Below are 23,711 nucleotides of genomic sequence, written 5' to 3'. Positions count from 1 at the left end.
ATCCAGACCTCTTTTCATGCAGCCATAGAGCCCCTCCTCACACCTGACTGTAGATCAGCTACATCACCTATCCTCAGTCCACTCAGGTATAATATGGCAGCGACAATCTTTACCCTAGGAGTTTGAAACCACAGATTAAATGCTTTTAAAAGGGGGCTTATCCAGCAGAGACCCCCTCATTTGTATACAGATTGAACATCTAGTGAGCCCCCCCAGACTGCAGTTCATTCTTTGCAGTTTGGTGGGATTTTTCACACATGTGTTTTCACATTGTTCAGGACAATCGTTTCATTCATAATCAGCTTCAAAAGACATAAATAACTCTGATCCTTTCACTATCGGTTAAACATAAACTAAGATTATATGAGCAGCTGTCCAAAAGTGGGCTACCCCTTTAAGGAATCCCTACAGGTGGCCAGAAGGGTCATAATTAATCATATGTGCTGGAGCTTATTACCTACAGGTGGCCAAAAGGGCCAAAACACATCATCAGTATTTCAGCTTTCCATTACCTGCCCAAGCATTTTCCAGCGAGCTCTTGCAGCGCTGTGTCTGCCTCTGTTAGCCGCATCCTCCTCCTGCTTCCGCGCTGTGTCACTCGGGGATGCCTCTCCGTCAGGTGCAGTCCTCCTTTGCTCTCTCTCACCCTCCATTTTCGTACAACAGTCTTTTTTTTTTTTTTTTGCCCGCCCGCCTGTCAAAAGAAACCGGGCTGCTTCCGAAAACAAACAACACGCGATCCGACTGTAAACACGCCCCCTTTCTCCAATGAACCAATCAGAGCTCAAGATTTTATTAAATGCCGGAAACTGGAGTCTTAACTTGTCTGACGTCATCAGAAGGCGACTCCCACGTGTGTAGAGCGTGACTATGGTACTGTGTAGTTATCGTTTCCCGTTAGTGAGCGGCTCCCGATATCTGTGCGCTTTGTGCGGACCCGCAGCCATTTACACTGCTGAGAAACACAATGGCAGCACAGAGGGCAGTGATGGGGCGATGGCAGGGCTTAGTGGCGTGTTCATGCGCATTGCTTTCTATCCACTACCCCAGTTTTCATGTCTTAAAGGGGTGGCCAAGGATTTTACAAAATTGGCTTTAGAGGGGTATTCCCATCTTCAGGATCCTATCCCAATATGTAGTAGGTATAATAATAATATTAGAAATGTTGCATAGTTCTTCTGATTCGCTATGTCGCTTACTCCAAGTGCATGGCATAGCATTAGCTTAGGTATCCATGGTTACGATCACTGTCACTATATGAGTTGCCATAACCATGGATACCTAAGCTACTTCAATGCCCTGCACTTGGGGTAAGCGACATAGCAAATCAGAAGAACTATACTACTTTTCTAATTGGAGGTATTTGCTAATATTTTAAATATTACTCCTACTACATATTGGGATAGGATCTTGAAGATGGGAATACCCCTTTAAGATGGGGAATGGTATAAAATAAAGACATGGCCGTCAATTTTGCCTTGGATCATCCACCTCTGTGGTGGACGGTGACCGAAGAGCAGCAGTTTACATTTATTTATTTCTACATTGTTTATTCAATGGGTTAATTTAACTTTATATTTTCATAGATTGGACTTTTGCAAATGTGCAATACTGAATGTTTTAATTATTTTTGTATTGAGGGGGGTTGAAACTTTAGATATTTTAAAAAATATTAAAAAGATAAATGTTTTATTTTAGTCCCCATAAGGAACTCACACTCACTCCCTTGTACTTTATACTGCAATACCACAGCAGTACATAGGGAAACTATTTCCTAGGAAGCCAAACCACAGGCTGACAGCCATGGAAACCCATCACTGATTGCTTTGAGGAGGTGGACATTGGAATGGACTCTTATCTCATATTACAACACTTAAAGGGGTTTTCCCAGAAACAAAAGCTCATTTTAATCAATGGCTGTGTCTGACTGTACAGGAACATGGTCTGATCGTACCACAGCTCCTGAACAGGGGAGAAAGCAAAAGAGTATACAGACATTACAGCAGGGGATCACAGCTGATAATTTCTATGATGTAAACATTGTTTAAAAACAGGCAGGGAAATGTTTTATCTCACAAAAAGAATCAGCTGTGATCCCCTGCTGTAATGTCTGTATACTCTTTTGCTTTCTCCCCTGCCCAGGAGATGTGGTATGATCAGACCATGTCCCTGTACGGTCAGACACAGCCATTACACAGTACACAGCAGGGGCACGTTTATAAGATTATCTCAGCACAGGAAAATTTTATTTAAATACATCCAATTGTGGAAATTATTATTATTCCAAGATCTATTGATTAAAATCAACTTTCATTCGTGGGAAAACCCCTTTAAGGGGACTCTTGTCAGCACAGAATAACTGTTCAAAGTAAGTCTCGGTGTTTCATGGCGGGGCCAGTCACACCTTCCCATCTGGTTATATTTTGTGAATCTCCACCCCCCCCCCTCCTTATTTGATTGACAGTTCTGGCTTCATAGGGACAAAGATAGATGGAAAACAAGCAGTTGGGAAGGTGTACAGGTGCATCTCACTAAATTAGAATATCATCAAAAAGTTAATTTATTTCAGTTCTTCAATACAAAAAGTGAACCTCATATATAGAGTCATTACACACAGAGTGATCTATTTCAAGTGTTTATTTCTGTTAATTTTGATGATTATGGCTTACGGCCAATGAAAACACAAAAGTCATTATCTCAGCAAATTAAAATGATAAACAAAAAACACCTGCAAAGGCTTCCTAACCGTTTAAAAGTTCCCTTAGTCTGTTTCAGTAGGCTCCACAATCATAGGGAAGACCGGTGACTTCACAGATGTCCAGAAGGCAGTCATTGTAGAGTGTGTCAAAGTCCCAGAGTTCCAATTTTCATTTTGAAATCAAGGTCCCAGAGTCTGGAGGAAGAGTGGAGAGGCCACAATCCAAGCTGCTGGAGGTCTAGTGTGAAGTTTCCACAATCAGTGATGGTTTGGGGAGCCATGTCATCTGCTGGTGTAGGTCCACTGTGTTTTATCAAGACCAAAGTCAGCACAGCCGTCTACGAGGAAATTTTAGAGCACTTCATGCTTCCCTCTGCCGACAAGCTTTTTGGAGATGGAAACTTCATTCTCCAGCAGGACTTGGCACCTGTCCACACTGCCAAAAGTACCAATACCTGGTTTAAAAACCAACAGTATCACTGTGCTTGATTGGCCAGCAAACTCGCCTGACCTTAACCCAATAGAGAATCTATGGGGTATTGTCAAGAGGAAGATGAGACACCAGACCCAACAATGCAGACGAGCTGAAGGCTGCTATCAAAGCAACCTGGGCTTCCATAACACCTCAGCAGTGCCACAGGCTGATCGCCTCCATGCCACATTGATGCAAACGGAGCCCCGACCAAGTAGTGAGTGCATTTACTGAACATACATTTCAGTAGGCCAACATTTCGGATTTTAAAACCATTTTTCAAGCTGGTGTTATAAAGTATTCTAATTTACTGAGATAATGACTTTTGTGTTTTCATTGGCCGTAATTCATAATCATCAACATTAACAGAAATAAACACTTGAAATAGATCACTTTGTTTGTAATGACTATATAATGAGTTTCAGTTTTTGTATTGAAGAACTGAAATAAATTAACTTTTTGATGATATTCTAATTCCGTGAGATGCAACTATATACAGTGGGTACGGAAAGTATTCAGACCCCTTTACATTTTTCACTCTTTGTTTCATTGCAGCCATTTGGTAAATTCTAAAAAGTTCATTTTCTTCACATTAAAGTACACTCTGCAACCCCATCGTAACTGAAAAAAAAAAAACAAATGTAGAAATTTTTGGAAATTTATTAAAAAAGAAAAACTGAAATATCCGCTCACAGTGCATGTCAGACCAAATGAGAATCATGCACTCAAAGGAACTGCCCAAGGAGCTCAGAGACAGAATTGTGGCAAGGCACAGATCTGGCCAAGGTTACAAAAGAATTTCTGCATTACTCAAGGTTCCTAAGAGCACAGTGGCCTCCATAATCCTTAAATGGAAGAAGTTTGGGACCACCAGAAGTCTTCCTAGACCTGGCCGTCCAGCCAAACTGAGCAATCGTGAGAGAAGAGACTTGGTGAGAGAGGTAAAGAAGAACCCCGAGATCACTGTGGCTGAGCTCCAGAAATGCAGTAGGGAGATGGGAGAAAGTTCCACAAAGTCAACTATCACTGCAGCCCTCCACCGGGCCTTTATGGCAGAGTGGCCCGACCGAAGCCTCTCCTCAGTGCAAGACATATTAAAGCCTGCATAGAGTTTGCTCAAAAACACAAGAAGGACTCCTAGACTATGAGAAATAAGATTCTCTGGTCTGATGAGACGAACATAGAACTTTTTGGTGATAATTCTAAGTGGTATGTGTGGAGAAAACTGCTCATCACCTGCCCAATACAATAACAACAGTGAAACATGGTGGTGGCAGCATCATGCTATGGGGGTGTTTTTCCGCTGCAGGGACAGGATGACTGGTTGCAATTGAAGGAAACATGAATGCGGCCAAGTACAGAGATATCCCAAATGAAAACCTCTTCCAGAGTGTTCTGGACCTCAGACTTGGCTGAAGATTTACGTTCCAACAAGACAATGACCCTAAGCACTCAGCTAAAATAACAAAGGAATGGCTTCAGAACAACTCTGTGACCATTTTTGACTGGCCCAGCCAGAACCCTGACCTAAACCCAATTGAGCATCTCTGGAGAGACCTGAAAATGGCTGTCCACCAACATTCACCATCCAACCTGATGGAACTGGAGAGGATCTGCAAGGAAGAATGGCTGAGGATCCCCAAATCCAGGTGTGAAAAACTTGTTGCATCATTCCCAAGAAGACTCATGGCTGTACTAGCTCAAAAGGGTGCTTCTACTCAATACTGAGCAAAGGGTCTGAATACTTATGACCATGTGATATTTCAGTTTTTCTTTATTAAAAAAGTTGCAAACATTTCTACATTTCTGTTTTTTTTTCAGTCAAGATGGGGTGCAGAGTGTACTTTGATGAGAAAAAAAATGAACTTTTTAGAATTTACCAAATGGCTACAATGAAACAGAGTGACAAATTTAAAGGGGTCTGAATACTTTCCGTAACCACTGTATGTTCTCACCATTCATAAAATCTTCCTTTACTTTCACAGCATTAAAATAAGGATGAGAGGAAGCAGCGGGGTGTGTACTGGACAACGGCCATTTCGCGTAACACAACGCTTCTATGGGTCATCACTGAGGGCCCCACTGTCAGTAGGAAATGAACTTTATTCCTGATGACAGCCGCGGACTTTGAATCTTAGAACATGTTCAATATTTGGTCAGTATTTCACATCAGTATTTGTAAGCCGCCAAAACCAGGATTGGGTGGTAAATGCAGAAGTGGTGACTATTATACTTTCCAGGACGTCCCTCCTGACAGCACTATGGAGGACATCCTTCCTACCCTTCCAGGGACAGGAAATGTGAGCGATTAAAACGTGTCTCCCACCCACATCCCTTAGTGTTTTTCCTGTCCCTGTAAGGACAGGTGCATGGGAAGACAGCAGCAGAGGATCCGAAGACTAACCTGACGGGCTCAGGGGGATCGGGGGGGTTGTGGCCTCTCCTTCCCCCTGTCAAGAGGTCTGGTGGCCGACACCCCTCAAGGGGGGTTACTCAGCCATGCCCAGTCGAGCGAAGGAGCTTCTGGGGTCCGGAGCCACTTCCCTCCAGTATGGGGGCTCTTGGCTCTCGCGCCGGCCGAGGGGACGTCGCTCAACCATGGAAGGCAGGTGGCGGAAGTGCGGCACACTTCCTGTGACGTCTTCAGGAAGCGCGCGCAACGTTCACTTCAGGTCCCGACATGAGGACAAGGTAGGATAATAGCTACATGTTGTCCGTCTTGGGGGTATCCATATCAGCTGTACCATGGAGGATACAGCTAGATCTGAGGCCCCAAAGGATCAGTCCACCGTACCTGTGAGTATAAAACACAGTGTAGGAAAGGGGTGCTGGAGGGTGTAAAAAGTCCTAAAACATTTATGCACTATGTAATATTAGGACAAAACTGTGCCTACCTCGGGCAGCAGAGAAGACATCCGGGAAAACCAAGAGATGCGCTATATACAGCAAAAACCTAAGCGACTCCAACAGCAAAAATCTATGTGCAGGCTGCACCTCAAAAATCGTTAAAGAGTAAAGGTCTACTCTCCTATCTGAAATGAGATTCTATGATAAGAGAGGAGATACAGAAGCCTGCATCTAGTCTCATCCCTGCTCCTACAACCCAGCCCGGTCTCTGTGCCAAGAGACCTAGATGGAAGATGGAAGCAAGCTCCGAAGAGGAGATGCAGTCCTTTTCCTCGGATCAGGCAGAAGAAGGAGAGATGGTGTCCAACATCCCGGAGGTGGGCAAAAGATACCTCTTTTCGTCTGAGAACACCGACAGGCTCCTAAAAGCAGTAGTAAGCACTATGCAGGTGGAAGAGACTCAAAAGCCAAACAATCCAGGATGAAATGTTTGGAGGTCTACTAACCCAGAGGCTTTCTTGTAAACCATCATGTTTGGGCTGTGATTTTAGAAGAATGGAAAGAGGTGGAGAAGAGGCTGGTAGTACCCCGAGACTTTAGACTCGTGCTTCCCTTCGAACCTGAAGATATAAAAATATGGGACAATATTCCGAAAATCGACCTTCCAATGGCTAAGGTAGCCAAGAATACGTCTATTCCCTTTTGAGTACTCTTCAAGCCTAAAGGACACCATGGACAGGAAAGCCGACTGCTTATTGAAGAGAGCATGGAAAGCATCGGCAACGACGATGAAAACAAACATAGTCGCCACTTCCGTGGCAAGGTCTATGCATTTATGGATTCACCAGTTAGAAGAACACATTAGGAATAAGCCCCCTAGAGAGGACATCATAGATTCTTTTCCTCTATTAAAATTGGCCACGGGTTTCATGGCTGATGCCTCCGCCGAGTCGGTTAGGTTCGCAGCCCGTAACAACTCTTTATCCAACGCAGCCCATCGGGCTATTTGGATGAAGACCTGGTCGGGGGATGTTCAATCTAAAACTAAATTATGTGCTATTCCTTTCTCAGGATTAAGAGTGTTGGGGCCGATCCTAGATTACATTCTAGAAGAGGCCTCTGATAAGAAAAAAGGGTTTCCTGAGGAAAAGCCTAAGAAGGTGCAGCCCTTTCAGAGATCCCGTCCATCGCAAAGGCAGGAGTATCAAAGGAAGGGAAAGGCGGGGAGATGGAGCTACCCTAAAGGTGGTAGGGGTAGAGCCCCCCTTTTTGGTGCCACTGCAGATTCAAAGAGACAATGACGCTATGGGCTTAGGGGGACGTCTCAGACACTTTGTCAAAATTTGGAAGATGGTAACTGGGGACCCATGGGTGTTAAACATTATATCTCAGGGATGCAGTGGGGAAACAAAGTATTTAGTCCGCCACAAATTGTGCAAGTTCTCCCACTTAAAAAGATGAGAGAGGCCTGTAATTGACATCATAGGTAGACCTCAACTATGAGAGACAAAATGAGAAAACAAATCCTGAAAATCACATTGTCTGATTTGGAAAGAAATTTTTTTTCACATTTTGGTGGAAAATAAGTATTTGGGCAATTACAAACAAGCAAGATTTCTTGCTCTCTCAGACCTGTAACTTCTTCTTTAAGACGCTCCTCTGTCCTCCACTCATTACCAGTAGTACTGGCACCTGTTTGAACTTATCAGTATAAAAGACACCTGTCCGCAACCTCAGTCACACTCCAAAGTCCACTATGGTGAAGACCAAAGAGCTGTCGAAGGACACCAGAAACAAAATTGTAGCCCTGTACCAGGCTGGGAAGACTGAATCTGCTATAAGCAATCACGTTGGTGTGAAGAAATCAACTGTGGAAGCAATAATTAGAAAATGGAAGACATACAAGACCACTGATAATCTCCCTCGATCTGGGGCTCCACACAAGATCTCACCCCATGGGGTTAAAATGCTCTCAAGAACGGTGAACAAAAATCCCAGAACCACACGGGGGGACCAAGTGAATGACCTGCAGAGAGCTGGGACCAACGTTACACAGGCTACCATTACTAACACACTACGCCGCCAAGGACTCCGTCCCCCTGCTTGTCTGGGCACGTCTGAAGTTTGCTAGAGAGCATTTGGATGATCCAGAAGAGTATTGGGAAAATGTCATATGGTCAGATGAAACCAAAGAAAGAATGCTGAGTTGCATCCAAAGAACACCATACCTACTGGAAGCATGGGGGTGGCAACATCATGCTTGGGGCTGTTTCTCTGCCAAGGGACCAGGACGACTGATCCGTGTACATGAAACAATGAATGGGGCCATGTATCGTGAGAGTTTGATTGCAATCCTCCTTCCATCAGCAAGGGCATTGAAGATGAAACGTGGCTGGGTCTTTCAGCATGACAATGATCCCAGCCACACTGCCAGTGCAACGAAGGAGTGGCTTCGTAAGAAGCATTTCAAGGTCCTGGAGTGCCCTAGCCAGTCTCCAGATCTAAACCCTATAGAAAACCTTTGGAGGGAGTTGAAAGTCTGTGTTTCCCAGCGACAGCCCCAAAACATCACTGCTCTAGAGGAGATCTGCATGGAGGAATGGGCCAACATAACAGCAACAGTGTGTGCCAACCTTGTGAAGATTTACAGAAAACGTTTGACCTCTGTCATTGCCAGCAAAGGATTTATAACAAAGTATTGAGATGAACTTTTCTAATTGACCAAATACTTATTTTCCACCAAAATTTGAAAAAAATTTCTTTCCACATCCGACAATGTGATTTTCAGGATTCGTTTCCTCATTTTATATCTCATAGTTGAGGTCTACCTATGATGTAAATTACAGGCCTCTCTCATCTGTGGGAGAACTTGCACAATTGGTGGCTGACTAAATACTTTTTCTCCACTGTATATTCTGGACTTTCTCCATATTCCACCCGAAAGATTCAGAGTAATTGATCCACACTCGCACACAATACATTGCCCCATTCAGACAGAGATACAGGATCTTCTGAGATTGGGGTGGTAGTGCAGGTCCCACAATAGGAGGTGGGCCGAGGTCATTATTCAACGCTGTTTACAGTAAAAAAATAAATAAATAAATAAAAACCTCCAGTGAATCCCGCACTATAATAAATCTAAAGTCCCTGAATTATTGGATTAAAATACAAGCGATTCAGGATGGAATGTATAAAAACTACTATTTCCCTTATAGACAGAAATGCATTTATGTGCACAATAGATCTAAAAATGCATACTATCATGTCCCTATTCACCCCTGCTGCCAAAAATATCTGGTTTGCAATAAAAATTCAGGGAGAGATCTGCCACTTTCACTATCGGTGTCCTCCCTTTGGTCTAGCATCGGCACCGAGAGTCTTCACCAAATTAATTTCAGAGGTGGTCGCTTATTTAAGGAACAAAATCATCATCATAGTGCCTTATCCGGATGACTTTCTTCTAATCGCCAACTCTGAGGCAGAGCTGCAGAACCACCTAAGAATATCACTGGCATCTCTGGAGGATTTAGGTTGGATTATCAACCTGGTAAAGTCCGACCTAATTCCGGGGACCAGGAAAATATTTCTGGGGGTACTGCTGAATTATGCGGCAAGGATATCCTTTTTACCAGAGGGAAAACAGAAGATGGTAAGAGAGAGGATCCGAGAGTTTCTTAACAACAAAAACTCCATCAGAGTAGCAATGAAGATACTAGGCACCTTAACGTCTTGTATTCCCTGTGTCCGATGGAGTCAGTTCCACGCAAGGGACCTTCAGAGAGCGGTTCTATCCACATGGGACAGAAGACAGATAACTCTAGACAAGGAGATCTACTTATCCCCAAAGGTAAGAACATCACTTATTTGGTGGTTGAACCCGGGAAACCTAAGACTAGGGATCCCATGGATAACAACATCTCCTTGTTACCATTACCACCGACGCAAGCAGGATGGGGAGCGTATCTGGACAGAGAACTTCTCCAGAGTGTTTAACCATCAGAGGTCCAGGAACAATCTTGCAACTACAGGGAGCTGTGCGCAATATGGGAGACACTAAAACGCATTTGACCTCGTGTGAAGATGATGTCGGACAACATGACAACAGTCTCCTTATGTCACCAAGGGGGGCCAAGACACTTGACACTTCAGAATCTAGCTGCAAAAATATTCTCCTGGGTGGAAAAGACTGTCCTGTCCATATCGGCAGTCCATCTGGAAGGAACCCAGAACAGTTGCAGATTACCTAAGCAGACGGAAGATCTTGTCGACGGAATGGGAACTGAACAACGAGGTGTTCCAACAACTATGTCACCGTTGGGGATTTCCTCAGGTAGACCTTTTTACAACAAGACAGAATGCAAAGGTCAAGAAATTCTTTTTTTAAATCCCACTGACAGGCCAGAGGGGATCGATGCCTTGAATCAGAACTGGGGGGTGGACTCTATCCTATGCCTTCCCGCCAATAGCCTTAATTTCACAAACCCTCAGGAAGATTCAGGACCAAGTGAAAATCTATTGATAGTACCTTATTGGCCGAGAAGAAGTTGGTTTCCCTTGCTAAAGAAGATGGCACTGGAGGAACCCGTTCTGCTACTCTTGAGAGGACTTTCTCTATCAGGGCCCGGTTTTTCACCACAACCTGAACAGACTCCAGTTGTCAGCCTGGGTCCTGAGAGGGAGATCCTGAAGGCTCAGGGTCTTTCCGATCAGGTAATATTTACAATGCAGGCAAGTAGGAAACCGGTCACCTCTGCCATTTATAACAAGATCTGGAAGAGGTTCTGTTATGAGAGTGGCAGTTCAGGGGTAGATACATCTAGCCCTAACATTCCCAAAGTGTTCGATTTCCTCCAGGCCGGATTTAATAAAGCATTGAGGCCTAACACACAAAGTTCAGATCTCGGCCTTAAGCATCTTTTTCGACTTTCCCCTGGCCTCTAATCCATGGGTAATTAGTAGTGTTGAGCGAGTATGTTCTATTAACCCTTTCGCCGAGTATGCTCGGGCCGAGCTCCGAGTATTTACAGCTGCTCGGTGATGTGTTTGAATCGCTCCCGTGTGCATGATTTGCAACTGTTTGATAGTTTTATTACATGTGAGGAATGTCTGTTTCTTACACATTCCTCACATGTAATAAAGCTGTCAAACAGTTGCAAATCATGCACACGGGAGCGATTCAACCATTTCACCGAGCAGCTGTAAATATTCGGAGCTCGACCCGAGCATACTCGGACAGAACATACTCGCTCAACCCTAGTAATTAGAAAATCTTTATGTCCCTGGGACTTAAAACCTGGTCCTTAACGTCCTGTGTAAACACCCATACGAACCTGGAAGTGATACTAATATTGCATATTTTTCCTTGAAGACAGCATTTTTAGTGGCAATAACATCGGCCAAGAGAATAGGGGAAATACAAGCCCTTTCGACACTGGACCCTTACCTACGAGTTTTGGATGATCGCATAATACTAAAATTTAATCCAGCATTTATGCCAAAAGTTGTCTCCAATCAAGAAGTGATTTTACCCACATTCTGCCAGAACCCAAAGAACCAAAAAAAACAGTCTTTTCATTCATTAGATGTAAGATAGTCTGTCATAAATAATCTCCAAGCCAATAATGATTAGAGGCAGGATTCAAACCTATTTGTCCAATATGGAGATAAAAATAGTGGGAAGAAAGCCTCGAAGCAAACTATAGCCGGGTGGATTACATCCGCAATATGGGCAGCCTATACTTCAGGAAATATGTCTCCCCCTATGGGGTTGAAGGCCCATTCTAGTAGAGCAGTCTCCACCTCCTGGGCAGAGAGAGCGGGGCGTCAGTTGAACAGATCTGTGGGGCAGCCACATGGTCTAGTATTCTTACAGAAAGTATTTATAAGTTGTACGTTCTCTTGGGGCATCAATTAGCCTTTGGTAGAAAGGTTCTACAGGCAGTGGTCCCGCCCTAGGATGAGCCATGCTTTGGCATTCTCCATAGTGTCGTCAGGAGGGACTTCCTGGAAAGCCACAATTAGACTTACCGGTAATTGTTTCCAGGAGTCCATCCTAACTTCACCCGTATTGATTTCTAATACTTTGTGAAGTAACAAGTGTTTTGAGATTCAATAAATAAGAATTGGCATCCATCCTGGTGTGGTACTTGGGGATGTGGGTGGTAGAGGGCTTTTAATCTGTCACGTTTCCTGTCCCTGTAAGAGTAGGAAGGACGTCCTCCATAGTGACGTCAGGATGGACTCCTGGAAACATAATTACCGGTAAGTCTAATTCCGGCTTTTCCTCTGATTGTTTCACTCCTGGTTTTCACTTACAAATACTGATGTAAAATACTTAACGTGTGAACGTGGCCTTAGGGATGCGATGGGTGCGGCTTTAGTCACCGCTCAGTACATAGTGAGCAGCCACTGTAACCACACCCCAGCACTGACTGACAGCTGTCCCAGCATTAGATCCTGTTGAGCTGTATATAACCCCACCCACACCACTGATTGGCAACTTCCTGTATATTGTCAGCAAGCTGTCAGTCAGTGCAGGGGAGAGGGGCTACACAGATTTGCTGAACTGCCTGGCACGTGACTCCTAGTCCTCTCGTGATAATTTTCTGCTGATTAAAACACTGATTGTATTGAAGCTACAGCCTAATAATTGATAAATCCCTGGAATCATGATCTTTACCCCTACATCATGCTGCTCTCAGATTAAATGTCAAAAACCTGCTGAGAAATTCCCTTTAAGGTTTCCTAAATCCGACTCGCTTGCAACAGCTGATATTTTCTTTTGCACCAGTGTTATAAATACCCCCCTCCCCTCCACTCTCCACTCCTGTTGTCTCTTCCATGGAAATAAACCCATTTTCGAAGTTTGCTCCTTTATCTATACTTCTGTTCTGCCTCCCCGGTAACTTTGTCTTGGAAGGTGTTGGCCATGAGCACTTGAAGCAATGAAGATCAGGTTACTTGTGAGTTCAGCATCGCGGCTCCTCTGCAGACGTGAGATCCGACATGGAACAATAGAGCAAAAACTGTTGTTCGCGTCATGGAGCAACGATTACACAGAGGTCCACAGAGTCCGGGCTGGAAGCAGATTGAGGGGAATGAGCTCCTGGCAGGTAAGGATCATGTGTTACATGTGTCGGTGTACATTTATATTTGCAGGTGTTTTCTAGGAATCAATCTATATATTATCTAATGTTTTAAGACCATGTTAGACTGTGAACGGAAACGTTGGGAGGCCGCCTGTGTGACTTACAAGGATCTAACTACGCTGCTAAAGATTCGCTTGGAGGACATGCACCACAAGTATCCCATAAGAAGAGAACGCAACATGGTGAGCAGGGGTCACATACTTATTGTAAGAATCGAGCAGTATGATAACATGGCTCAGGAACAGTTCTTGGAACAGTTTGCTTTCTTCTCTTAAGCTGCCATAGACTTGAGAGAGATGTTGGCGGAACGTTTGGGAGACCGCTATCTCTCCATAGTCCCCCATAGAATACCAACTTCCTGATCCTACACTGCTCCGACATCAACAGTCGGCAATAAGTTTGAAGACCCCTCATACACATCAGATGATCACCTGTTTTGCTCGATTTCCATGTAATGTATATTGGGACATTTAGAAAATAGGAGCAAGGCCAGATTAAATATGTTGGAGGTCAGTACATAACAATTCCGATGGGAACCCCCCTCCCCCTTAAATTAATTAGGAGGTCTCTGAGCCGTTTTGACCCTACAAAACTCAATAGTTGTCCTAGGCAGGAGACTTTGTACTGCTTAAACATGCCTTTTGTGTATGGCCCAGTTTCCTCTTCCATTTATTCTGAGATCTAATACCAATGTGTCATATATTTACGTACATGTGGATTTCTTAATTTACAGATTAAATGCGGAGATTACGTGTATTTCGACGAGGACTCTTGTGTCTATCGCTTTCAGAAAAGCATCGGTAAGGTAGCTACATTTAGTGATCTACATATGGAAAACCGACCAGCAATAATCTCTAGGTGCTACGTGCTCACATTGCAAAATACCTACATGGACCCTAATAAAACGACTAAGTCCTATAAAAAAAAGCACTATTGTGCTACACCCAGAAATTGAACAGGCTCTGCATGAGTGGCCAGAATTACCCCCTGTAGCCAAAGGTACCCTCGCCAACACAAAAACGTACATACAGTGGGGAAAATAAGTATAACACTGCCGATTTTGCAAGTTTTCTCACCTACAAAGAATGGAGAGGTCTGTAATTTTTATCGTAGGTACACTTCACCTGTGAGAGACAGTCTAAAAATAAAAAACAAAAAAATCACATTATGTGATTTTTACCTGATTTTATTGCATGAAATAAGTATCTGATCACCTACCAACCAGCAAGAATTCTTGCTCTCACAGACCTGTTAGTTTTTCTTTAAGAAACCCTCCTACTCATTACCTGTATTAATTGCACCTGTTTGAACTCGTTACCTGTATAAAAGACACTTGTCCACACACATTAGCTCATGTCCAGGCCTGTTTGAAGTTCGCCAGTCATCATTTGGATGATGCAGAGGAGGCATGGGAGAAGGTCATGTGGTTAGATAAGACCAAAATAGAACTTATTGGTATCAACTCCACTCACTGTGTTTGGAGGAAGAAGAAGGATGAGTACAACCCCAAGAACACCATCCCAACCGTGAAGCATTGTGGGGGATACATCATACTTTAGGGGTGTTTTTCTGCAAAGGGAACAGGACGACTGCATCGTATTGAAGGGAGGATGGATGGGGTCATGTATCTCAAGATTTTGCCCAACAACCTCCTTCCCTCAGTAAGAGTATTGAAGATGGGTCGTGGCTGGGTCTTCCAGCATGACAATGACCCGAAACAAACAGCCAGGGCAACTAAAGAGTGCCTTTGTATGAAGGTCCTGGTCTTAAGACCTGAAACCAATAGAAAATTTTTGGAGGGAGCTGAAACTCAATGTTGCCCAGCGACGGCCCTGAACCTGAAAGGTCTGGAGAAGATCTGTATGGAGGAGTGGGCCAAAATCGATGCCGCAGTGTGTGGAAACCTGGTCAAGAACTACAGGAAACGTCTGACCTCTGTAATTGCAAACAAAGATTTCTGTACCAAATATTAAGTTCTCTTTTTCTTTTGTATCAAATACTTATTTCATGCAATAAAAAGCAAATTATGTAAAAATCATACATTGTGATTTTTTTCTTGATTTTTTTTTTTTTTTTTTTTTTTTTTTTTGAGATTCTGTCTCTCACAGTTGATGTGTGCCAAAGATAAAAATTACAGACCTCTCCATTCTTTGTAGGTGGGAAAACTTGCAAAATCAGCAGTGTATCAAATACTTAATTTCCCCACTGTAGATACCACAACGTGTAATTATGTGATGTAAAAAAGCATCCCCCTGAGGAAGCCACATGTAACATGGCGAAACACGGGACATAGAGACCTCTAAGGTGATCTTATATAGTATTTTCTGCACTAACTTCACAGCCGGATATTGGGTTTCATATTACTTCAGTGTTTGGTATATTGGCTTTGATACGCTTTGTTGCATTACATAATTGTACTTTATGCTGTCTGGTATATATATATTTTTAGTGTTTTTATCAGGTCTGGTGTTTTGTGCACTGATGGTGAAGGGAAAGCTCTAGTAAGATGCTCCCCTTAATAAATGTAGCGCATCTTACAACTGTCGTGCGCCCTCGTCACAACTGTTACTCCAGCCAGGGACTGGAGTATATATCTTGCGTAACAATAAAAACTTACTGGTGGGCTCCGTCACTCCCCGTCTCGCTCCAGCTTTGGGGAAAATGCAGTGATTTCAGCATCCCCAGAAAAATAGTCAATGGAATTCAAATATCACATTTATTTGTATCACCGGTGATGGATAATTTCCAACATATCATGCTCTTCCTAAGGTTCACAAGCAACAATTTCCTCCACCTTTGCGTCATATCGTTGCAGGTATAAATTCACTAACGGAACATTTATCCATTTGGTTGGATAAGTTATTACAGTCTTTTGTGGTACAAATCATAAGTCATATTAAGAATACTAAACAAGTACTACAAGTCATGAATAAGCTATGGTGGTCTCCCAATTATAACTGGGTCACCAGTGATGTGACTGCATTATACTCCAGCATTCCTCATGATGAGGCTCTTACTGCTCTTTTCATGTACATAAATATAGTGAATTTTCACCACAGTTCACTAATCTCATCAGATGTTACCTCTTTTTTTTTTGTTAACTAATTACTTTTTTTTTTCTTTTAACAATTAATTTTATTTAGAGATACAAGGTTGTCCCATGGGTGCCAGATTTTCTCCATCTTAAGACTTAGTCACACGTCAGTATTTGGTCAGTATTTTGAATCCATGTTTGTATGCCCAAACCAGGAGTGGAATTTGCATAGAAAAACTATAATTGAAAGATTGACACCTGTTCTGTGTTTTGGGAGACACTCCCGGTTTTGGCATAGAAATACTGATGTGTAAATACAGCCTTAGGCAAATTTATATATGACCTTGTGAAAGGAAACTGTTGTAAAAAGGATTGATGGGAGATATAACAGCATTGTATGGTATGGCAGATATATTGACGATTTGTTATTTGGAAAAAGAATGCTTATTCTTCTGATCTTTCTATGTTTTCAGCGTTTCTTAATGACAATGACATGAACCTATGGTACGGTAGATTTTCATGACCAAAATACACCATTTCTTGATGGTTTTACTATCAGGTAACATAGTAGACAAGTCTATTAATACTAAATTATGCAGGAAACCAACTACTGGCATTTCAGTATTACATGCCATTAGCTGTCATAATTTCTCCCACAGGAAGATTTTTTTATCAGAGCCCGATGAGCCTGTTCTAGTGATTTTTCTTTTAATAAAGAAATTGTATCCATAAAAGATTAATGTCCAGAGAATATAGTAGATTGTCACTAGACTGAGCCCAAGCCATAGCTAAATCCAAATATCAAAAAACTGACAGTCACTTCCTAAACAGAAAATAGTTGTGTACAGGTGCTTACTAAGAGTAGCCATCTCCATATATAACAAATAAAGTAGCACTCTGCACCGCTAAGTATGCGAACATGAAATATAGGAAATTTAAATAGCATTACTGCTGTAGAAAATAGAAATAACTGAGAAATCTAAGCGCCTTACTGTGGCTACCTGGTACAAATGAATTGGCAAATTTATGCGCTAAGATTTCTCATAATTTCCTATATTTCATGTTCGCATACTTAGCGGTGCAGAGTGCTACTTTATTTGTTATATATCGCTAAGTCCAAGACATGCCAACAGTTATTGTGCAACACTAAATGGAGTAATAGTAGGGGTGATTTTTGTCAAGATTAAGAGCGGTTAACTCGAATTGCGTAGACTCGGTGTCTCCCTCATTTTCCATCATCTTTTTAAATTATACAAATGTGATGTTGTAATTCCATTCACTATTTTTTCGCGGATGCTGGAATCATTCCATTTTCTTTGTTGCCTTTATTGTCCAGAAGCCAGTCTGAAGCCTCCGTCATGGAGGGATCGCACCCCAGATATTTTTATAATCAAGCTCATCAACCTCTCTGAAAGGGAAATTTCATTAATTTAGGACATCCATTTTTCACGCTTTACTTGCAGGAGAAGATGGCATAGAGACACTGTTCAGTCCTGGAGATGCCTGGTTTCAGGATTACGTCATTCAACGCGTCCGGGTTTCGCCGGCTCAGACATATTTGGCTGTTACACTAAAAGGCCTGGATCGCGAAGAGTCAACCTGTGTAGTGGTGAGAGTGGAGGGACAACCACAGGTAGTCTGCAGCATGCCCAATGTGTTTAGTTGTGGTAAGTGAAAGAGTCATGGCTACGACTCCCGCGTTAAAGGGGTTGTCCGGTCTAAATTGATGACCATGATGATCTTTTTATTTATATAGCGCCTACATATTCTGCAGCGCTTTACAATTCAGACAATTTTACAGTCATTATTGGCACTGTCCCCATTGGGGTTCACAATCTAGATTCCCTATCAGTATGTCTTTGGAGTGTGGGAGGAAACTGGAGAACCCGGGTGAAACCTACACAAACACGGGGAGAACACGCTGCTGCCCTGATAAGTCTGCAGTCACTGGGTTCTGACCCAGGTTTGGCGGGTTCAGTATGTACTGAAGGTTAAAGGGGTTGTCCGGTCCAAATCGATAAGTCTGCAGTCAGTTCTGTGTGACTGCAGACTTATGAATCCCCCCAGCACATACACTGTGCACTGCGGGGATTCGCCGGTTTTGAGCTTGGACTGGCGGGTATACATACTCCCGGGGAGAGCCCATCTAGTGGGTGCAACCTTGCGCCATACACTTGTATTGAGTCAATAGATGGGGTTCTGCCTCACTCCATACAAGTGTATGGCGCAAGGTTGCACCCACTAGACGGGCTCTGCCCGGGAGTATGTATAACGCATATGTACCCTTTGGTCCAAGCTCAAAACCAGAGAACCCTCGCAGCGCACAATGCATGCTCTAGAGGGGATTCATAAGTCTGCAGACACACAGAGTGACTGCAGACTTATCGATTTGGACCGGACAACCCCCTTTAATCTTCTGTAGATACTGGTGTGGCCAATATAAGCCGGCATTAGATATTCTATTATTTGAATTGCATGGATATGTCGGCAGATATGACGTCACAATCTGCTTTGCATTGACTAATGGGTCACGTTATCGACGTCTCATTCCCTGGTCCTCTCTACAGAGTGGGTTGCAGACAGTGTCCTGTTTCACACCAGGCAGGATAATCTACAGTGCCGTTCTGTGTATGCAACCGAATTCAGTGACGAAAGTAGCACCAGACTGGTTTACCACGAGAAGGATCCCAGGTAATTGGAGGAGACCCTTTTACTTAAAGCACACGTGTCAAACTCTGGCCCGTGGGCCAAATCTAGCCCGCAGGGTGATTGATTATATTTGGCCCGCAACACCAGAACCACCACCCCTATGTGGGGCCATTATTCTGTATGGAGGACTATGTGGAGCCCATTATATTGTATGGAGGACTATGTGAGGCCATTATTCTATATGGAGGACTATGTGGGGCCCATTATGCTGTGTGGAGGACTGTGTGGGGCCCATTATGCTGTGTGGGGCCCATTATGCTGTGTGGAGGACTGTGTGGGGCCCATTATGCTGTGTGGAGGACTGTGTGGGGCCCATTATGCTGTGTGGAGGGCATGTGTGGGGCCCATTATGCTGTGTGGAGGGCTGTGTGGGGCCCATTATGCTGTGTGGAGGGCTGTGTGGGGCCCATTATGCTGTGTGGAGGGCTGTGTGGGGCCCATTATGCTGTGTGGGGCCCATTATGCTGTGTGGAGGGCTGTGTGGGGCCCATTATGCTGTGTGGGGCCCATTATGTTGTGTGGAGGACTGTGTGGGGCCCATTATGTTGTGTGGAGGGCTGTGTGGGGCCCATTATGTTGTGTGGAGGGCTGTGTGGGGCCCATTATGCTGTGTGGAGGACTGTATGGGGCCCATTATGCTGTGTGGAGGACTGTGTGGGGCCCATTATGTTGTGTGGAGGGCTGTGTGGGGCCCATTATGTTGTGTGGAGGGCTGTGTGGGGCCCATTATGTTGTGTGGAGGGCTGTGTGGGGCCCATTATGTTGTGTGGAGGGCTGTGTGGGGCCCATTATGTTGTGTGGAGGGCTGTGTGGGGCCCATTATGTTGTGTGGAGGACTGTGTGGGGCCCATTATGCTGTGTGGAGGACTGTGTGGGGCCCATTATGTTGTGTGGAGGGCTGTGTGGGGCCCATTATGTTGTGTGGAGGGCTGTGTGGGGCCCATTATGTTGTGTGGAGGGCTGTGTGGGGCCCATTATGTTGTGTGGAGGGCTGTGTGGGGCCCATTATGTTGTGTGGAGGGCTGTGTGGGGCCCATTATGTTGTGTGGAGGGCTGTGTGGGGCCCATTATGTTGTGTGGAGGGCTGTGTGGGGCCCATTATGTTGTGTGGAGGACTGTGTGGGGCCCATTATGTTGTGTGGAGGACTGTGTGGGGCCCATTATGTTGTGTGGAGGACTGTGTGGGGCCCATTATGTTGTGTGGAGGACTGTGTGGGGCCCATTATGCTGTGTGGAGGACTGTGTGGGGCCCATTATGCTGTGTGGAGGGCTGTGTGGGGCCCATTATACTGTATACTTGCTGGCCCTCGACTTTGTCCTAGTTTTTCATTTTGGCCCTCTGTGTGTTTTCAGTTTTACATCCCTGACTTAAAGGATCAAAAAAAAAATAAGTTTCTGCAATTCTTTCCTTAATTTCCTCATTTTCTTTTGGCTCACTTTACATTTAAAACCGAAAAATATGAGTAAATCTCAAAAGCTGAGTCATATCTTCCTTTTTTTTCCTCCTATCTCTCTCTTATAAAGCCACTGACTGCAGCAGGAGCCTCTCCCCTCTGCAACAAAAATAAAGTTTGCTCTTGCCTTTCTTGGAACAGATCATCAGGAGATTTAACCTTTTGCAGACACGGTGTATTGTGCCTTGTCCTAACACTATGTACCTTTTTTTTCCCTACCTTTTTTAGGTTTTTCGTAGACCTATATGTCACCAGGGACCAGCACTTTCTCACCATCAATTGTAATAGTAAAACGTCTTCTGAGGTCTGGCTTATTGACCGTAGCTCCCCTTTCGAGCCCCCCGTCCTGGTGCAGACAAGACTACCTGGTGTCATTTATCACGTGGAGCACAGGAATGGCTTTCTCTATATACTCACAACATATGGAGAACCGGCAGAGTACAAGGTAATTTCCATCTGCAAAATAATTTGTAAAAGGCACCAATACGATAGGGAAATACTTTTGGTCACTTGTGATGGTGCATACATTGGGGGAAGGGCCAAGCATTGGAAAATTACACTTAAAAGGGTTATTCACCTCTTCATAGATGAATATTGTCAGATAGAGCTTGTAAATACAACCGCATTTGCAATTTACTGCTTATTAAAATTTACGTCCGTTTTTGAGATATTTAACACTTTTTTCATTTGTTTACATCTCGTTGTCTAGGAGACAGACCACCGCTGCTGTCTAGCTTGAAGCATTGCGGTAAAGCTTGGCAGGATTAGGAGGTAACTGCGCTCTCCATCAATCCTGGCTAGCTTCATAACAGTGCTCACAAGCTCAGTAGGAAAGAGCTTGTGAATTCTGCGCATGTTTTAATGTTGTGAATTCTGCGCATGTTTTAATGTCTAGCGGCGGTGGTCGGTCTCCAAGGCGACAAGGTGTAAACAAAAGAAAAGTGTTAATATCGCTAGAACGGATGGAAATTTTAATAAGCAGTACATTGCAAAAGTGCTTGTTTTTAGAAGCTTTATCGGATAGTACTCATTTATGAAAATGGGAATAACCCCTTAAAGGGGGCCGATCGGCAAGTCACACATATAAAAATAACTACAAGGGTATGATAAATCATCTATAGTACTCTGTATAGATACATGTCACTGCTGCTATGTTTACCTTGTCTGGATTTATCATTGCAGCTAATGAAGGCTCCGCTGCACAGTGATATACAGCAATGGACGCCCGTATACCACCTACCTGCAGAATCCCGGCTGCTGGACATGGAGATGTTGGAGGATCATTGTGTCATGTTCCTAAGACAGAACAATGAGCTGCACATGGCCGTGATTTCCTTCTCCGGAGAGACTGTTCCTCGCTCTGTAAAGGTGCGTTATGTGTTCTCTCATACTATCATGGGTGGTCTTACCATCATCATCCTTCACAACCAGTTAAACCTGCTTTTGGTGCACATATCTGTCTAATGTGTGCAAGGATTGTCCTAATTCTCCTGCAGTGCAATGTGTAACATACCTGGCGGCGTCCTTGCATAGTGGTCCATCTCCCACTGTGCAAGAGCGCGCACTTGATCTCCTGTCCAGAATGTCTCTCTGGCTTCCCTCCATGCTGTCTGTTTGTGTCTGTTTCTGCTGCTTAAGGGCGGCGCCCGATCACTTCCTGCTTTTTGTACCTGCTGTGGGTCACACCCCTTGTGCGTCCTCAGCCTATTGCTGTCTGTCACCTGGTATATAGCTCAGCTGCTCCCATCTATCCCTGCCTGAGCATAGTGTTTCATTCAGTGTGTGCTTGCACTCTGAAGGTGCCAGGTCCCGTTCTGTGTTCTCTTGTCTGCCTATCCTGGAGGCTGTATTTCCAGGCCTGTCTGAACACGCTCCTAGCCTGTTCCTCCCGCCTTCTAGGGGCCGATTACCTAGACCCGCTCCTGTATCTTGTCTGTCCTGTCTGAACACGCTCCTAGCCTGTTCCTCCCGCCTTCTAGGGGCCGATTACCTAGACCTGCTCCTGTATCTTGTCTGTCCTGTCTGAACACGCTCCTTGCCTGTTCGTCCCGCCTCTCTGGGGGCCGTATTCCCAGACCCGCTCCTGTATTCCGCTGCAGTGTCGGTCTCCTCCGTACACTCAGTTCCAGTCTGAACTCTCTCCTATCCTTTACCTGTTTTGCCTCTATGTCCGTTCCCTTCCTTTTTCTGCAGAGTCTGAACTCGTACCTAACTCCTGCTTGTTGTCTCTGTACTCCCGTTTGTGAGTTTGTGGTCCACTCGCTACTTCTCTGCTAGTACCCTGTGGGTGTCTGGCTCTGCCTTTCCCTTCCTGTCTGTTCCGTGTGAACAGAGCCCTGTCCCCCCTACTCAGCCTAGCCTGCTCTGTCTCCTTTGCTCACCGCTCCGGCGGTTCTAGTCTGCTCTGACTCCTTTGCTTACCGCTCCGGCGGTTCTAGCCTGCCCTGCTTCTGCCCACTGCTCCGGCAGTCCTGTCCTGCCCTGCTTCTGCCACTGCTCCGGCAGTCCTGTCCTGCCCTGCTTCTGCCCACTGCTCCGGCAGTCCTGTCCTGCCCTGCTTCTGCCCGCTGCTCCGGCAGTCCTGTCCTGCCCTGCTTCTGCCCACTGCTCCGGCAGTCCTGTCCTGCCCTGCTTCTGCCCGCTGCTCCGGCAATCCTGTCCTGCCCTGCTTCTGCCCGCTGCTCCGGCAGTCCTGTCCTGCCCTGCTTCTGCCCGCTGCTCCGGCAGTCCTGTCCTGCCCTGCTTCTGCCCGCTGCTCCGGCAGTCCTGTCCTGCCCTGCTTCTGCCCGCTGCTCCGGCAGTCCTGTCCTGCCCTGCTTCTGCCCGCTGCTCCGGCAGTCCTGTCCTGCCCTGCTTCTGCCCGCTGCTCCGGCAGTCCTGTCCTGCCCTGCTTCTGCCCGCTGCTCCGGCAGTCCTGTCCTGCCCTGCTTCTGCCCGCTGCTCCGGCAGTCCTGTCCTGCCCTGCTTCTGCCCGCTGCTCCGGCAGTCCTGTCCTGCCCTGCTTCTGCCCGCTGCTCCGGCAGTCCTGTCCTGCCCTGCTTCTGCCCGCTGCTCCGGCAGTCCTGTCCTGCCCTGCTTCTGCCCGCTGCTCCGGCAGTCCTGTCCTGCCCTGCTTGTGCTCGCTGCTCCTGCAGCCCCGTCCTGCTCTGTTCTTGCCCACCGCTTCGGGCGTTCCCTCTCTGCTGTGGTTGTCTACCGCATCTGCGGTTCTGTGACCCAGTCTGTACTGGGTCTTAACCTTTCTGTGCTCCAGCCCGTCCTTTCGGCCAGTACCTCCCTGCCTGCATACTCGCCTGTATCCACCCATCTGCATACCTGCCGTGTTTGCTTATATCCACCAGTCTGTGCC

General features: G+C 45.1%; 2 protein-coding genes across 4 annotated transcripts in view; one reads left to right on the top strand and one right to left on the bottom strand.

Moving 5' to 3' along the window:
- Nucleotides 1–914, bottom strand: part of CAMKMT (calmodulin-lysine N-methyltransferase) — a 659,144-nt gene extending 658,230 nt beyond the window's left edge. Inside the window, exon 1 of one of the 3 annotated variants that reach the window (XR_012318072.1) lies at nucleotides 513–909. Coding sequence is in view for 2 of the 3 variants with exons in the window: in XM_073672051.1 (XP_073528152.1) it covers nucleotides 513–836 (324 nt within the window). In the remaining variant the exon portion in view is untranslated. Of the gene's footprint in view, nucleotides 1–512 lie in introns of all 3 variants that reach the window. The other 2 variants (XM_073672051.1, XM_073672049.1) reach the window with 2 other exon arrangements.
- Nucleotides 727–23,711, top strand: part of PREPL (prolyl endopeptidase like) — a 67,478-nt gene continuing 44,493 nt past the window's right edge. Inside the window, exons 1-8 of the mRNA XM_073672048.1 lie at nucleotides 727–873; nucleotides 12,937–13,129; nucleotides 13,219–13,347; nucleotides 13,899–13,965; nucleotides 17,663–17,866; nucleotides 18,767–18,890; nucleotides 20,591–20,807; nucleotides 21,545–21,730. Of these exons, the coding sequence (XP_073528149.1) occupies nucleotides 12,962–13,129; nucleotides 13,219–13,347; nucleotides 13,899–13,965; nucleotides 17,663–17,866; nucleotides 18,767–18,890; nucleotides 20,591–20,807; nucleotides 21,545–21,730 (1,095 nt within the window). The 5' untranslated portion in view covers nucleotides 727–873; nucleotides 12,937–12,961. The remainder of the gene's footprint in view (nucleotides 874–12,936; nucleotides 13,130–13,218; nucleotides 13,348–13,898; nucleotides 13,966–17,662; nucleotides 17,867–18,766; nucleotides 18,891–20,590; nucleotides 20,808–21,544; nucleotides 21,731–23,711) is intronic.

Source organism: Phyllobates terribilis, unplaced genomic scaffold (assembly GCF_046119375.1).
Source record: "Phyllobates terribilis strain yellow unplaced genomic scaffold, ASM4611937v1 Scaffold_3__8_contigs__length_932513732, whole genome shotgun sequence".
NCBI classification, from domain to species: Eukaryota; Metazoa; Chordata; class Amphibia; order Anura; family Dendrobatidae; genus Phyllobates; species Phyllobates terribilis.
The sequence above is the reverse complement of the archived record's forward strand: the minus strand, read 5'-3'. Positions and strand labels throughout refer to the sequence as shown.